This window comes from Cheilinus undulatus, linkage group 6, assembly GCF_018320785.1.
Source record: "Cheilinus undulatus linkage group 6, ASM1832078v1, whole genome shotgun sequence".
NCBI classification, from domain to species: Eukaryota; Metazoa; Chordata; class Actinopteri; order Labriformes; family Labridae; genus Cheilinus; species Cheilinus undulatus.
The window spans coordinates 35,632,893-35,648,058 of record NC_054870.1 but is presented as its reverse complement, the minus strand read 5'-3'; the positions used below and the strand labels follow the sequence as shown (position 1 = coordinate 35,648,058).

Genomic DNA, 15,166 nt, shown 5'->3' with positions numbered 1-15,166 from the left:
TAATAAATTTGTTAAGCACTGTACAAAATAAAAAATTACTTGAAAAATAGAGAAAACATATGGATGAATATAACATACTAATAAAAGAAAAATTTCATTGTACTGAAGAGTAAATTTAATGGAGGCTGTTGGACAACAGTGTGAAAAATGCTCCCTCCAGTAAAGAAAATGGGAGAATATAAAGTATAAGAAAATCCTTTTTTTGGCAACTCAAGTACACAGAAGTTGGTAAATAAACTACTTCTGTCTCATACCTGACATCTCTTATAACACCAAAAGGGACATTTTGGCATCTTAAGTAGGATGTATTCAACTTAAAAGAGCCTTATCAGATTCTTTTTTCTTTATGAAGTTTTAAAGGTTAGTTAAGTGGCAGTGACACAGGCTATGCCATTAAAGGCCCAAGAAACATTCTTTCATCTTCTGACAGTGTCATTGCTGCACTGGAGATAAGATAAAGGAGGAGGGTTGAAAAAGAAATCCTCCTCTACACCTCATTTTTCCTCTCCCCTCCTCTCATGACCCACTGTGGTTTTCCCTTTGGTGCTGTGACGGCTTAATTCCAGCAGCCCTCTCAGTGAGTGGGGGGTTAGAGGGGCGTGCAGAGCCGAGCTGAGCTGGGAGTAGAGCAGGCGTCAGCTGTAGTCTGGCACTGGTCAGAGGTGAAGCCGGCTAATGGACAGTGCTCATCCATCATGAGGCTCCGCAGGCCTGTCAGGGGCCCGCAGAGAGGAGCTGCCACTCCGGCCCGGCTGCCGAGTGACATCGGCTGTCTTCACGCACAGCAAAAGCAGGTCCTGATCGGCTTGAAGGACAAGAGAACCTGACACCCGCAGAGAGCAGTCAAATTGTTGTTTCAGAAGGGAGGCGGACATCATACAGTGTGTGAAACTGGGTTCCTACAGCATAAAATAGAGCAGTGTAAAAGCTTTGTAGCTGCTAAATCTAGAGGAATGGTTCCCATTTTACTCAGATTAAATAATGTCTATTTAAATGGATAGGTTTATGTTTCTTCTTCATGAGACAAATAAGTGAAGGTTTATTCACCAGATTTACAATAAAATACATTTTAAAATCAGATAAGAACACTATGATGTGAAATACAGGTTTATATTAAGCAAACTTGAATTTCCAATATAAATAAAAATGTATTGACTAAGAGAATACAGTAAATGGTTGTATTTTAAGTGTTAGATGGAAGGCATCCAGAAGTCATATTAACTCTTACTTCTTTAACTTTAAGGCTGCCTTTGCTATCATTTACTCCGATACATAAACCACCTATTACTTGAGAAATACTGTTTAGTTAAGCAGATTTCTAACTTTTACCCCCTCAAAAAGCAGAGGGAGTTTTACAATAAAATGATTTAAAGCAAAGAAAAAGAGAGCTGTTGTTTGATTTAAAACTTGTTTTAGAACAGCATGTGGCAGGGCTTTAACTTAACTCAAATTCAGAGGAACATTACCCAGATTTAAGCACACAAGATGCATTCAGAAAGTAGCCAGACACCCCTTACTCTATACATTTTTCTTACGTTGCAGCCTAATGCTGCAGTCTGAAAATAAAATGTATCCTTATCAATCTACACTTGGTACCCCATCATGACAAAGAGCAAACATAATGTAATTTTTTTGCAAATGTATAAAAATAAGAAACTGAAATGTCCCATCGATTCTTTAGCCCCTTTGCAAAGAGGGTTTCTCCTTATTTCTCTTGATCTTTACTGCACCTTCATTGGAGTCGACCTGTGGTAAATTTGATTGATTGGACATGATTTGGAAAGGCACACACCTCTCTATAGAAGGCCTCACAGGTGACTGTGCATATCAGAGCAAACACAAAGCCATGGGGTCAAAGGAACTGCCTGCAGAGATCAGAGACAGGATTGTTGCAAGGCACAGATATGGGGAGGGCTAAAAAAAAAAGCTCTGCTGTACTGAAGGTTCCCAGGGGCACAACGGCCTTTATAATTCTCAAATGGAAAAGGTTTTGCACAACCAGGAATCTTCCAAGAGCTGGTCGCACCGTCAGACTGAACAATCAGAGGAGAAGGGCCTTAGTAAGAGAGGCGACCAAGAACCTGATGGTCACTCTGACTGAGCTCCAGAGATCCTTTGTAGAGATGGGACAAAGTTCCAGAAGGACAACCATCAAGCAACCCCACCAATCTGGGCTTTATGGTAAGGTGGTTAGATGGAAGCTTTTCCTCAACACAAAACACATGAGCAGTCATATTTCTGATATGTATTGTCATCTGTGAGGCCTTCTATAGAGAGGTGTGTGTATTTCAAAGTCATATCCAATCAAATTGATTTTACCACAGGTGGGCTCCAGTCAAGGTGTAATGAACTTTCGGCAAAGACTGAGAAAAATGGGAGGCACCTGAGCTACATTTCAAGTGTTGCAACTGGTCTGAATACTTTTATCAATGTCATATTTCAGTTTTTTATTCTTAATATGCAAAAAATGTAAAATTCTGTCTTCACTTTGCCATAATAGGGTACTGAGTGTAGATTACTGCAACATTTAAACAGTCGTCAAAATTCAGTGAAAAAGAGCAAATTCATGCTCAGCTGACAGATCAAGCAGTTTTTTGCGTTGCAGATTAAAACATATCACTGCTTATGGTCCATAGTCTTTATCTCTGAAGTTAAAACAAACAGCCAGACAAAACAAAAGAGAATGTTATCCATGGAAATGGAGAGTTTTGAACAACTTTTTCCAAACTTATGTGCTCTTGTAAGAGTAAGAGTCTTGGTAACAACTCCAGAGCTGTTATCATCTGTTCTCTAAATGTGTTTCCACCACACAAAGTCATTCTCTCCTTTTATTGATATTTCAACTTTTCTATCCCCATGAGTATAAAAAAAGCAGTATTTTCCAAATTTGCGGTGTTTCCAGTTAGATTTTTTTATGTGCATATGAAAATGCACCTGAGTTCTATGTCATAGTCCATGGCCTTTCTCACTCAGCTCTATGTAAATAGACAGGCTGAGGTTCCACGTAACAGAGGCTGTGCGTTTTTCCCACCTCGTTACTTGTAACTCTAGTGGCATTTGCTGACACATATCCCCTGCCTCTTCTCCTCAGACATACTTCAATGATAACATCCTGACACTGATTCGGACACTGGTCACGGGAGGGGCCACACCAGAGCTGGAGGCACTGTTGGCTGAGGAGAACGCTCTCAGAGGAGGCTACAGCACACCGCAGACACTGGCCAACAGAGACAGGTGTCGCGTGGCCCAGCTAGCTCTCTACGACGGGCCATTTGCTGACTTGGGGGTAAGTGGATGTTTAAGCAAAGATGACACATTTTGGCACTACCCAGCAGCACACATCTGGCTGCCTCTGCTCCTCACGGTCCTTAATCCAATGTGAAGAACAGTGATCACGCAAAGCAGGCCTCAGTGGGCGTAGATGGGAGAGGGTTTTATAAAGAACAACGAGCACCACAAAGGAAATTCCAAGTTTAATCAGTTCCAACCTTGTTTTACAGCTTTTTGTTATTGTCAAACAGAACTTCCAATACTGAAGTAATTTTGCTTTTTCTTAGATGAATTATGGCATCTTTTTAACATTGCTGGTTATTGCAGTTTGAAGTACAAATGCTCCACTCTCAAGCAATATACTGTCAGTGATGCAGAACATTCAGTACTCACCACAACTTAAACAGAGAATTACATTTACTCTGGCTACCCTACAGTACCAGTCTGACTGTGTTCCTGCTCTTTTCTTCACCAGGACGGAGGCTGCTATGGGGATTTATTCTGTAAAGCATTGAAGACGTACAACATGCTGTGTTTTGGAATCTACAGATTAAGAGACGCTCATCTCAGTGCACCAAGCCAGTGTACAAAACGGTACAATATCTACCAACACCCTTTGTTATGATTGAATGTCACTAATATTTGATTACATAAAATACAAAACTTCTACTAGAGACTAAGCACATGGCTTTAATTTCAGCCTTTTACTGTAATATATTCTGTTGGATAAAAGCCATACACTCTAATGACTATTATAAAATGTAGTTTTTTGCCCAAAGCTTGAATAGAATGAATTAGAAGGAGAGCAGGTTCTTATTAAACAGTTGCATTTGTGTCAGTTCTTGAATATTCTCAATACATGGTGTCCGTGAAGTGATAAAAAGTATTAAAAGTCGATAAAATTTAGTCAAAATGAAGGCTAAGTATTTAAAAGTTTTAAATGCAAGACTATAAAGTCTTTAATTTGTTTGGGTTTTTTTGTGTTTTTTAATTTTTCTATAAAACGCTTTAGAATTATAATAACCCTAACCCTGAAGTATTATAGGTATCCTGAAATGGGCAATTATACCTTTTTTACTTTGAAGCTTTACCTTCATTGCAAAACTTGTAAATCATACTTCTAGATTGAAGTGTAACTAATTTTAGGCTGCTTAAGGAAAGAATAAGACCTTCCATTTAGCTACTGCATTGTATCAGTTTTTTTTTCTCATAGTCTAATCTCCAGATTCTCTAGGAAAACCTAATTTACATACTACTATAGAAAATACTACCAGCATTTTCTTTGCTCTCATTTTTGTCTTACTATTGGCACAAAACATGTAAGCATTTTGTTTATGTAATAGGTTAGAAATTAAAGATGCAGTAAGAGTCTGAAAATGTATGTATGAAGAGGGTCTTGAAACAGGTCTCAAAAAGTATTAAATTCAATGTGAGATTATCTGTATATACCCTGTTATATTAGTATTTAATATATGTGGCTCTATTTAAGTGAGATTCAGATTATGGCAGGGCGATATGGTTTAAAATTTATATCCCTTTTTCCAACTACAGAGTGTATTAAATGACGTATAAGAGAATTATTAAGATAATGCATATTAATCATAGCATACTAAACTCTGAGTATAATGTCAGAGAAAAATAAATTTTAAAAGTCTCTGTGTTCATTTCCTTGTAAATCCACCTGAAGTTTTCAGTTTATTTCTCTCCTGCTGAAGTGTGTCAAGATGCTACTAAAAACATAATTTCCTTATGTGGGAGTTCACAATTGAAGCCCTCAAGCTAAATGTATTGTGACGAATTTGTCAGAAATAACGTGTTAATTTTTAACTCAGCTTTACCAAAAGTGCTGGTGAGCGTACAGAGCAACTGTGTTTGTTGCTGCTTTTCTGATCTCATTTAACTCCACAGCCTACTTCTTTGAACAATCATGGAAATAAAACAAGCAAGTCTTAAGTTAAAACACACTTTTTAACAGTTGTTAAAACTGTTATCATTGTGATCACTGCAGTGCTGGGCTGTAGACTCCAAGTCGATCCATTGCAGTGTGTTGAAGCCTCAGACAGGCTAACAGAGACTCGTGTGCTTTTAAACCAGTGATGACTGTGTTGCAAAACTCCGTTCCATCACAGAAATTTTACCAGTGATGCTTTTGATACCAGTTTACTGCCCACCACTAATTCAGACATACAGTGTTATACATGTTCTTTACACTCAATTTTCTTCTAATTTCTACATTAAATACCCTGTGTAATGCAGTTTAAAATGTGCAGTTGTTGCTTAAAAACTTGGACTCATTGCACACATTGCTCCAAAATGTTCAAGTGATCAAAACTACTTTGATGTATCATGTATCATGTAATGTAAAAGTCCTACATGCTTTAACTTCTTCACATTTGTTTCCCTGATAGGTACGTGATCACAAACCCACCGTACGAGTTTGAGCTGGTTCCCACAGACCTGATCTTCTGCCTCATGCAGTTCGACCATAACGCAGGCCAGTCTCGGACAAGCCTGTCCCACTCTTCCCACTCTTCCCATTCCTCCAGCAAAAAGAGCTCCTCCGTCCACTCCGTCCCGCCTTCTAACCGGCAGAACCGCAGCAGTAAGACCCGCGAGGCCCGCGACAAACAAAAGTACGTACTCTCAGAGTGTCATAGAGTTGTAGCCTGCATGCTTAGTGTTTTTAATACTTGACCTATAGTTTATAGGTGTGTGTGTTTGTGTGTGCTGACTGTGGTGACACATGCACTGGTATATATTGTATATTGTGTGTTTGTGTGACTTTTGTTCTGCATCCATGCCTGTTGTTTGTATTTCCTTCATAATCATCTGCATGTGGTATTCACTCTCACATCACAGCAATCATAACATGACATTTTAAAGATTGGTTAACTCACTCCATGGAAAGTTGGGCGTCTTTATAATAGTCAAAGCCTCTTCAGAGTCTTTTATTTAAAGGACGTCTGTGGCATAGTAAACAGTAAAACCACTTGTTTGGATGGCAGAGCCATTGTGGTTGGAAACAAGCTGACAGTGAAGGCCTCAACCACAGCCAGTAATAATGACATAATAGAGCACGACACACATTCAGTATGTTGTTCAGTCTATCTGTTGTTTATGTCTAAATATTTAACTGTTTTGTGTCTAACTCTTGATAAGCGTGTAGTAAATAACTGTTGTTTGGTGGATATTTGTGCACATTTAGCTCACATGATCAGTACGATCATGGATTAAATGTACTGTGACTGATAGCTGAAATGAGCACATTTAGAGCACATTTGGCTATTTGGCTCTTAAATGCTGTTACTCATATTTTCATCCATCTTAAGCAGTGTTTTTTATTCATGGTGCATCTGTACGGCTTTATTGCATGTCCATATTGTTAGCCTCTTTAGCAAGTTCTTATTTCCTGTTCTGTTTGTCAAAACACTTTAAAATTATTTTAAAAGTGGTAAAATAGTTTGATGTTAAATGGGCATCTTCTCCCCCTCAAATATACTTTATGAGTTTAATTTCCATCTGGGAGAGTTACATAAAGACTTTAAAATTATGAATATTCTAAAAGCATGCAGATTTGTTATTACTTTAGATGGACATAAGAATTATTTAATGCTAAACAATAAACCTTCAATACATCTTAAAATTAAGATGTATGAAAAAACTTTAGATACTGTGGTAGTAATTTGTAAGCCTTGATTAGATTGATAGTCACTTTTTCAGTTGTGTATTGACTGTAAATACTACTCACTTACAGTAGATTACTTACCTCTCTTTCTGAAGTGCAACAAGGATGAATAGAATGGGCCAAGGTATGCAAGTTAACGATTCTGCATGACTTAGCAACCTTTACCTGGGTTCTGCTCATAACTATGTCCCCTGGGGGGGTATTGTTATGACGAGGGGAGTTTGTTTTATTCATTACGTTCTTCAGATATTAAGTAAACCATGCCTCAGTTTGAGTTTTGCTTTCATCTGGAAAGCAAAGTGTCTGCTGCTGCTCTTGCCTCTTCCCTGCCATGATCAGGACCATTTCCACATTGCATGAGGTTGAGACGAACCCCCCTCTCCCCTTTCTTTTTGCCTTTTACTGAGTTATTCACTTGATGATATGAATTTTCTTTTACTCCAGATGAACCTTCCTGCATATTGTTCCTCTGCATCATTTATCATGCCTTTTTGATTTAATTCAACTTGAGATGGTTTGCATTGTGTGAGAGGTCTGTGTGTTTGCGCATCTTCCCTTTAATTGAATGCTATTACATGACTGTAGCAGACTTCTAGGTGTCATTTATGGAATACAGTGGGCTAATATTGTACTGGCATCAGCATAAAGCAAAGATTAACAACATGTTGCCCAACTGTACCAACCTAGATCACAGCTCACATGTAGGTCAGACTGATTCAAATCCCCCTGATGCAGCCAAAAGCGAACTTCTTCACAGAACTTTAGCAAAGTATGTCCAGCCCTGTGCAATCGGTCACACTAAAAAAGTGGGAGGTGTGACCAATTTAGAGACTAAATTGAAGGGGGATATGAGTCTGTAAGTCCCCTCCTTGTAACCATGTGCACCTGATATGGTGGTTTGAGGCGACAACGCTAAGTTCCCCCGTATCAGCAGCAGACTCTGGAGAGAGATGGCAGACATCTTGCTTCACCTCGGGCACAATTCTGCACATCAAATACCTGCGCTGTTACACCCGGCCCCTCAGCCTTAAGCTTGCTGACACACATAGACATGCACACCAACACACAAATGAATCTCCACACATGCAAGCCTGCATGAACCTGAACACACACTCACACAAGCATGCACACACTATTTGCTCCACATAGCAAAGTTAAAATTTGATATTACAACTTTATCCAAAAGAAGTGACATGTTGAATGGCATTACAGATGTCTGAAATGAAGGGAGAGAGTTTACAAACTTCTGACAAGTGGAACACACCCTTCCTTCTCTCCAACTCTGCACTAAAACAGTGCTCTTGTAGCCTACTTTAACAAGAGCTTCGCTCCAACATCATCCATATCTTTTTAATCATTGCTCTCAAATAACAGTGAACATAAAAGAAAAAATGACTGAGAAATAAGACTGTCAAAAATTCAGTTATATGACTATCGCCTTAAATGGTCAGGTCATTCCTGTTACAACAAATATCTATTTTCTAATGTCAGTATTACCCAGAAATTCAATTACATATTGATTTTTTTTTCACAAGGTTTAACTTACTGTATCTCTGATACTGTTGAAGTGCAGAATAGAAAAATCATATCATCACATTTTATATATAAACACCTTTTTTTTTAGCAATAGTCTGTTAAAATAATAAGACAGAATTCAGAATTTCAAATGTTCCTTGAATAAGTGCCAGTTTGGCCAAGATTATTCATTAAGGGTCGTCCAATATTGATTTCAAAGGGTTGATACTAATAAGGATACTAACTATTACTAGCTCATGAGACCAATAACCGATATTTGTAAATGATAAGCACGTATACAGATGTACAAAATGTACTTATTGTGTCACAAGTAAAATTGCATGATCAAAAAAAAGAAGGAAAATAAACAATTAAGCCTTAGTTCTATCAGCATGAAAAATGGCACAGAGCAACACAGTGGAAACAGGAAAACAGGGAGTAGTTCCATACGGGTAGTTCCAGCCAGAGGGGAAGACACAATGGAGCCAAAGTAACACCCTTTTTGATTAATTAACTATCGATAATCTATAAAATAAATGCCGATACCGATGATCAACCAAATGCCAAATATTGGCCTCAATAATCGGTGAGACGGATAAATGGTCAACCACTATTATTCACTCTAAACAGCCATTCAAGTTGCACAGACTTAAGATGTCCTTTAATAGTAACAAACTTAGTAGGAACCTCTTAAAATCTTTCTCTGTCTCTTTGTCCCTATAATTTAATGAAATTTACTTGAAAGGACAGAAGACAAGTGTCAATTTATGAACATGGGGCACATGCATCCCACCCCAAGAAGAAGCCACAACTGTGCATCACACTGATTAATATCTTTGTGTTAAATCTCACATGAAATCTAGTTTGGATAATCTAACTGTCTAAACCATTTATTTTTAACTTCTTTATTTGTAGAAAGAATTTGGTCTGTCAGTGTGAGTATAGTGATCTAAACTTAATTTACCGTTTTATTGAGACAGCCTCACAAATCTGGAAATGAAAATTTATTTTTATATCTTTTTGTCTGAGATCTGAATTGTTTTTTGAAATACCCTCCCAAGATTCTTTGTGTGCTCTCTTTTTGTGTTAAAAGGACTTCACTCAATTCAAATTAGATCTCATACTCATAAATCTACTTACACATCTGTACTTCATTAAACAATAACACAAAAAATGACATTTTAAATTGGCTTAACCCACCAGAACACAAATTTAATCTGGACTTCACTGTTTGATGTTGATCAAAAAGAATGCCATGCAAATCTACCACTTAAACTGAGGCAGTATGGTTGTCAGTGATCCCATGTTTCATCCTTTTCCAAACTAACTCTACCTTCTCTTCTTCCTCTCTCGCTCTGTCCTCTTCAGAAAAGAAATGGTTTACAGATGAACCAGAAAATGCCTACCCACGGAACATTCAGATCAAGCCCATGAGCACTCACATGGCCAACCAAGTCAACCAATACAAATCCACTAGTAGTCTGATTCCACCAATCAGAGAAGTTGAAGATGAATGCTGAACACTACAGGGTTTTCTTGCTGACTCACCAGACATCTGTACGCTCTTTCAAAAGAGACAGGAAGAGATCGCCTGTGGAGGAGTGATGATGATGATGATGATGATGATGATTACAGGGATGTTGAAGACTAAAACATTTCTCTTCACTCATTCTTCTAATCACGAGTCGGACAGGAACCCAAACAGGAAGGGACCTCCTATGTGTATACCTTTAATGTTACTTCCATGCTCTTGGACATTGTTTTATTTATTAATGTATCCATAGTGATGTACATAATGACAATCAAATAAGGATTGTACAGCCCCTTCCCCCTAGCACTTTTTGGAATTATTTTAAGAGTTGACAAAAAAAGAGTACTTCCTGTAATTCTTTGCAATATTTCACCTCTTCGTGCGACCAGACTCAACGGCTGAGGCGACTGGTTCCCCGAGGATGAGGGTTGCAGCAATGAGCTGATCATATCATCTCCCAAAGAGCCGCCCAGATGCTTCAAGTTAAACCAGCTGGGTTCATCGACTTCATATCTCCTGTCTGCTTCTGTTCTATTTGCACTAAAACTGAATAAGTTTCTTTTGACAGAACAACTTGAACCATCCGATTCCCCTCCGAATAAAATGTATCAAAGGAAGGAATAAAGTAAGGGAGGGAGGGCTGCTTGGCTTCAGAGGCGTACTAATCGTGTTCTTAGGTTGTTGTACATCATGTTGTTGCTTAAGGTTTGCTGCTGACTCGTCATGTTGAGTGAGAGCATTCCAGTCCTGCAGAACAAAATCATCTTGCAAACCAGTAGACTTAAAAAAATCTGAGATGGTGCGGTGTCGGTGTTTGCTGGCTGAAAGAGAAAACCCTGAACCTACATGTCTTCTGCTGATATGTCAGATCATAATGCCTGTGACTCTGTTTTCAGCTCCTATCGCATGATATGTGCCTGAGCCCCCTACGTAACAGATACAGGGCGGTTGATCAAGCTGAATACAGGAGAAGGATGAAACACCTTCTCTGTCCTTCATGCGTTCAGGAGCTTTTATGTTATGTACAACCTGTTTGTGTGTATGCGTGAGTGTGGGCGTGTGTGCATCGCAGCCATTTGTCCTTCTGGTGTTGCGCTGATCAGTGCTGTCATCTCCATCGGCTTGTACGTGGTGATGCACCTTTGAAGGAACAGCATGTGGGATTTAAGCTCTTAAAATGACGTCAAGGCTGATAAAATAGATTTTAGAGGATTTGGATCTACTAATGAAACAATGTTGCATCAAAACCAAAAATTGCCAACTATGATTGAGCCGAGCTAACACAAACAGCAGCGCGTGCCCACCGTTAACGCTTCGCCGCAAATCTGCGGCAGAATTGGGATCACTAAGACGAGTGGTGTATTTTCTGAATGTTTTTCTGTTAAAAAAAAAAAAAAATCATAACCAAGGACAGTAATGCCACATATTGCATAAAAGTGGGCATCAATGGGTCCTCCTTTTATCGGAGCTACTGCCTGGCACAGGGTTGGTACAGAGGCAATAAAAGAGCTTGGATGTTCTCTGTTGCCAATCCAGATGTCACACGCCTCAAAACTCTCAGGAGTTAAAGCTGCTTTGTTCGGCCCCCTCCCATTTTGGGGAATGCTCAAACATAGTTGGATGGAAATGCAACAATGCCACAGACTGCAAACAAGGACACTGGAGAGGAACCAGTGTTCTTCATGCTAGCCTGGGTGTGACAGAAGAGTGTATTTTGCACATAGATTGATCCAAATCCAGCTGTGATAATGATGGAGGACTGAGGTGGTAGCCTTGTTTATCCTAAAACATATATACAAAAATTAAGTTGGATTTATACATTTAAACATAATTATTTTCTATCAGTAAACATGATCAATTTGTAATTATTTTTCTAGACGAGAGCCAAGTGATTAAAACCAAGTATTATAGATTTAAAGACTCGAATTCTATCTTTAATTACCACATATCAGATGATTTAGTGTTGAAAATATCACCTTTATTTAACATCAAACTAAAACAAAGATTATTTTTTTATCACCTCACCCCTCTTTAACAACCTGCATCACTCTGGAGCCAGTAAAGCTTAGACTAAGCTTGCATTGTCAAACCACCATCTTCAGCCTGGCAGCTCAGCTCTGTTGAGTGCTTGTAGAGATCAATTAATGCTCATCTTTTTTAGTCGCGCTGATGAGCAATTCTAAATAATGTCGGCTACTAAGCATTGCTAGCTGCCAACAGACAGAGAAATAGATGTAGAAGTTAGGGGCTAGATGTTGTGTTTAGAAGGAGAGTAGATGAAAAGGAGAACTGAATGACCTTCATTAGATATGTTTGACCTAAATTAGGTCCCTGGAGTGGAGGAAGAGTGCTCCCTACTGCACAGTGTGCTGCTATTTTCCACTAAATATGACTCTAAATATGATAGAGGGACACCGTGAACTCTCCTCTATACACTGTAAAAGTAATTCTGACATAAAGAAACAATTTAGGAATATGGAAAAGAACATAATATTGTGCTAAATATGTTTGTGTAAATTCAACCCATGATATAGGCCACATTTCTTTCTCAAACCAAATGATCTGAGCTTCAATGTCTGTCTATTGGATGTGGTGCAACTATACTGAAGCCTCATACACATTGTCCTGAAGTGAACTTTTGAACTGTGATTACATCGTTGTCACACTTTGTAGCAACTAGATTTCTTTTCAGAAAATATGTGAGTAAAATGTATGTACAATTGGGTTGTTAATGGAATATTTGCTAGCCTGAAAACTAAGGAATTACTACTATTTGATAATGGCAATGACTCATTATAAATAGAATCGACAAACTGATTGTTAAAAAATATAGACAAACAAGTATCTTGAAAATGAAAAATCCAGGATTTTTGTAGAGATTTTTCAAGTAGGAAAAGTCAGGCAGGATTTGATCTGGTTTATCAGCCATCACTGCGATGGAAGGTAGCACCAATTCAGCAAAGGTTATCAAAACTGAGAACATCCTTAATTTTCCTGTTATTATTTCTTTGTGATATTACAGGGTTTACATTCCATTTTGTCAGCTTGTCATCTGTCATAATCTGCCACAACTGCTTCTTATTTGTTTACAGAGTATTTTTTGAGATACTTAAACATAGCATTGCTCAGAAATAAAACTGTACATGCTGCAAACTGGCATCAACACAGACTCACAAAGTAATGCACCATTTGTTTTCATGACACTTGATTACTGTGCTTTTTCTACCTGAACCCTCATCGTGCGACTCATTCAGGCATTATTTACAACACTGGACTGAGATGTCTCTCCTTCCTTCACCTTGTCGTATGTCTCTTTTAGATGTTTCTTTTGTTTTTGCATTGTATACCTCTAAAGACTTTTAGAGTGTTTTTGAAGTGCCATGAAGAGTTTAGTTAAGCAAGCATCCTTCAGTCATTCAGGGACACACGCTCGCTTTGAGAGGAGCTGCGTCCGAGCGTTTTCCACTGTGAGAACGGTGTCTTGTACTGACATGGAGAACATCCAAGCCATCAATGCCTCCATGCCAGTATAGTGCCAGGCAGTGCACGAGGTCAAGAGGAGGGCCCATTTTAAGTCCCACTATTGCGAAAAGTGGCATTCAGGAGGCCCGCGGGGCTGCTGGGGCAGGAGATATGTATGAAATATACATATGGTCTCTGCCGTGTGTTTGGTTCCAGGTTACTAGCTTGTGTCATGTTGTGTACTTACATTTGGATGACTGAAAGATGCACATAGAGGCCCTATGCCTGTAACATCACATGTGTTTTTGTACACGGAACAAATCAAAGACAATGATGCGTAATACGTTTCTGTCACAGTCTGTTGCATTATTTTTGTTAATCTATTTTCTGCTGTAAAGGATGGATTTAATAACTTATTTGCTGGGAATTGTAATAGATATAATAGAACATATAATACTTATGGGGATGGGAGGTGGGTCTCAAGTCTTAAAAACACATTGAGATTGCATTCAGCAATTTTGATGTTTCTTTTTTTAAGAAAAGTTGCAATTTTTTTGTTAATTTTTTGGCTGCCTATCAGTTCAGGAAGCATTCAGGACATTGCTCTTGCGTATCACAGATAAGATTTGTTGGCACATCGTCATTGCAGCGAACAGGAGTTTGACATAGCAGTCTAATTAGTTTGGATGTGTTCTAGATATGACAGATAAATGGATTATTTGATGGTGCTGAGTTGATCTACCTGACTCTGTCAAATATAATCTGCTGATAAATATACTGTCTTGTACAAAAAGTTTGTACATAGATTGTACATGGTTTCTTTTTGTATTTTCTCAAATTAAAATGGATGTATTTGTGTTCTAAACAATGAAATTCTCCTCTTTTTGTTGCATCAACATGAAAAGTTTTGCATCTCTGTGTATTATTTCAAACTTCTATTTCTTAAGGGTAAATATCAGAATCAGAAGTACTTCATTGCTACATGAAATGTGACAACATAATTTTTTGGTATACTGTTTTTATTTACATTAAACTACCAGTAACTCACTTCATGTGATGTACAGTACTGTGCAGAACTTCTAGGAGCATTGGGGGCTGAAGATGTAAATGTGGTAGGCAAGTGGGTATAAAGTAAGACTATACCCACTTCTTCAGGCAGCACTACACCACTGAGCACAACTGCCATAAATATTTGACTTAAATAAACCAACAATTCCCTTTTGGAACTAAAAAAACATTCATATTTTGACAACTTTAGGACTCACTGTCCTAAAAAGACTAAAACATCAACCCTAAGGTGCACAGCCAAGCTCTAACCACCCTTTTTTTTCAGTACAACCTGTGTACTGCAGTAATTTCACTTGTCTTAAAAAAAGTTATTGAACTAACAAAAAAATAGATAAATGGAAATTAAAACACACATAATGGGGCACAGATAGCCTAGTGGCTTAAGGCGCATCCCATGTACGCTCGGCCCAAGTTCGAATCTGGCTTGTGGCACTCACCCACATGTCTCTCCCCAGCTCTCTCATCCCTGTTTCTGATTCTGTCCACTGTCCTCCTCTGTCAATAAAAAAACTAGATTTTTATGAGTGACACACAATCCATAATGAGACCTTTTTGTATAAATGTGTTCTCCCAACTCTTGGGGACCAAAACGTGAAAAATAATCATTCTGTGACAAAACATCTACAAAAAATTGA

General features: G+C 38.4%; 1 protein-coding gene across 14 annotated transcripts in view; it reads left to right on the top strand.

Moving 5' to 3' along the window:
* The window catches only part of kcnma1a (potassium large conductance calcium-activated channel, subfamily M, alpha member 1a), a 237,967-nt gene extending 223,666 nt beyond the window's left edge, over positions 1-14,301 (top strand). For 8 of the 14 annotated variants that reach the window (XM_041790164.1, XM_041790160.1, XM_041790158.1 and 5 more), the window contains 5 exons: positions 3,092-3,286; positions 3,746-3,864; positions 5,679-5,903; positions 7,051-7,079; positions 9,839-14,301. In XM_041790164.1, coding sequence (XP_041646098.1) covers positions 3,092-3,286; positions 3,746-3,864; positions 5,679-5,903; positions 7,051-7,079; positions 9,839-9,990 — 720 coding nt within the window. In that variant the 3' untranslated portion in view covers positions 9,991-14,301. The remainder of the gene's footprint in view (positions 1-3,091; positions 3,287-3,745; positions 3,865-5,678; positions 5,904-7,050; positions 7,080-9,838) is intronic. The other 6 variants (XM_041790169.1, XM_041790167.1, XM_041790168.1 and 3 more) reach the window with 1 other exon arrangement.
* Positions 14,302-15,166: the final 865 nt, after the last annotated feature.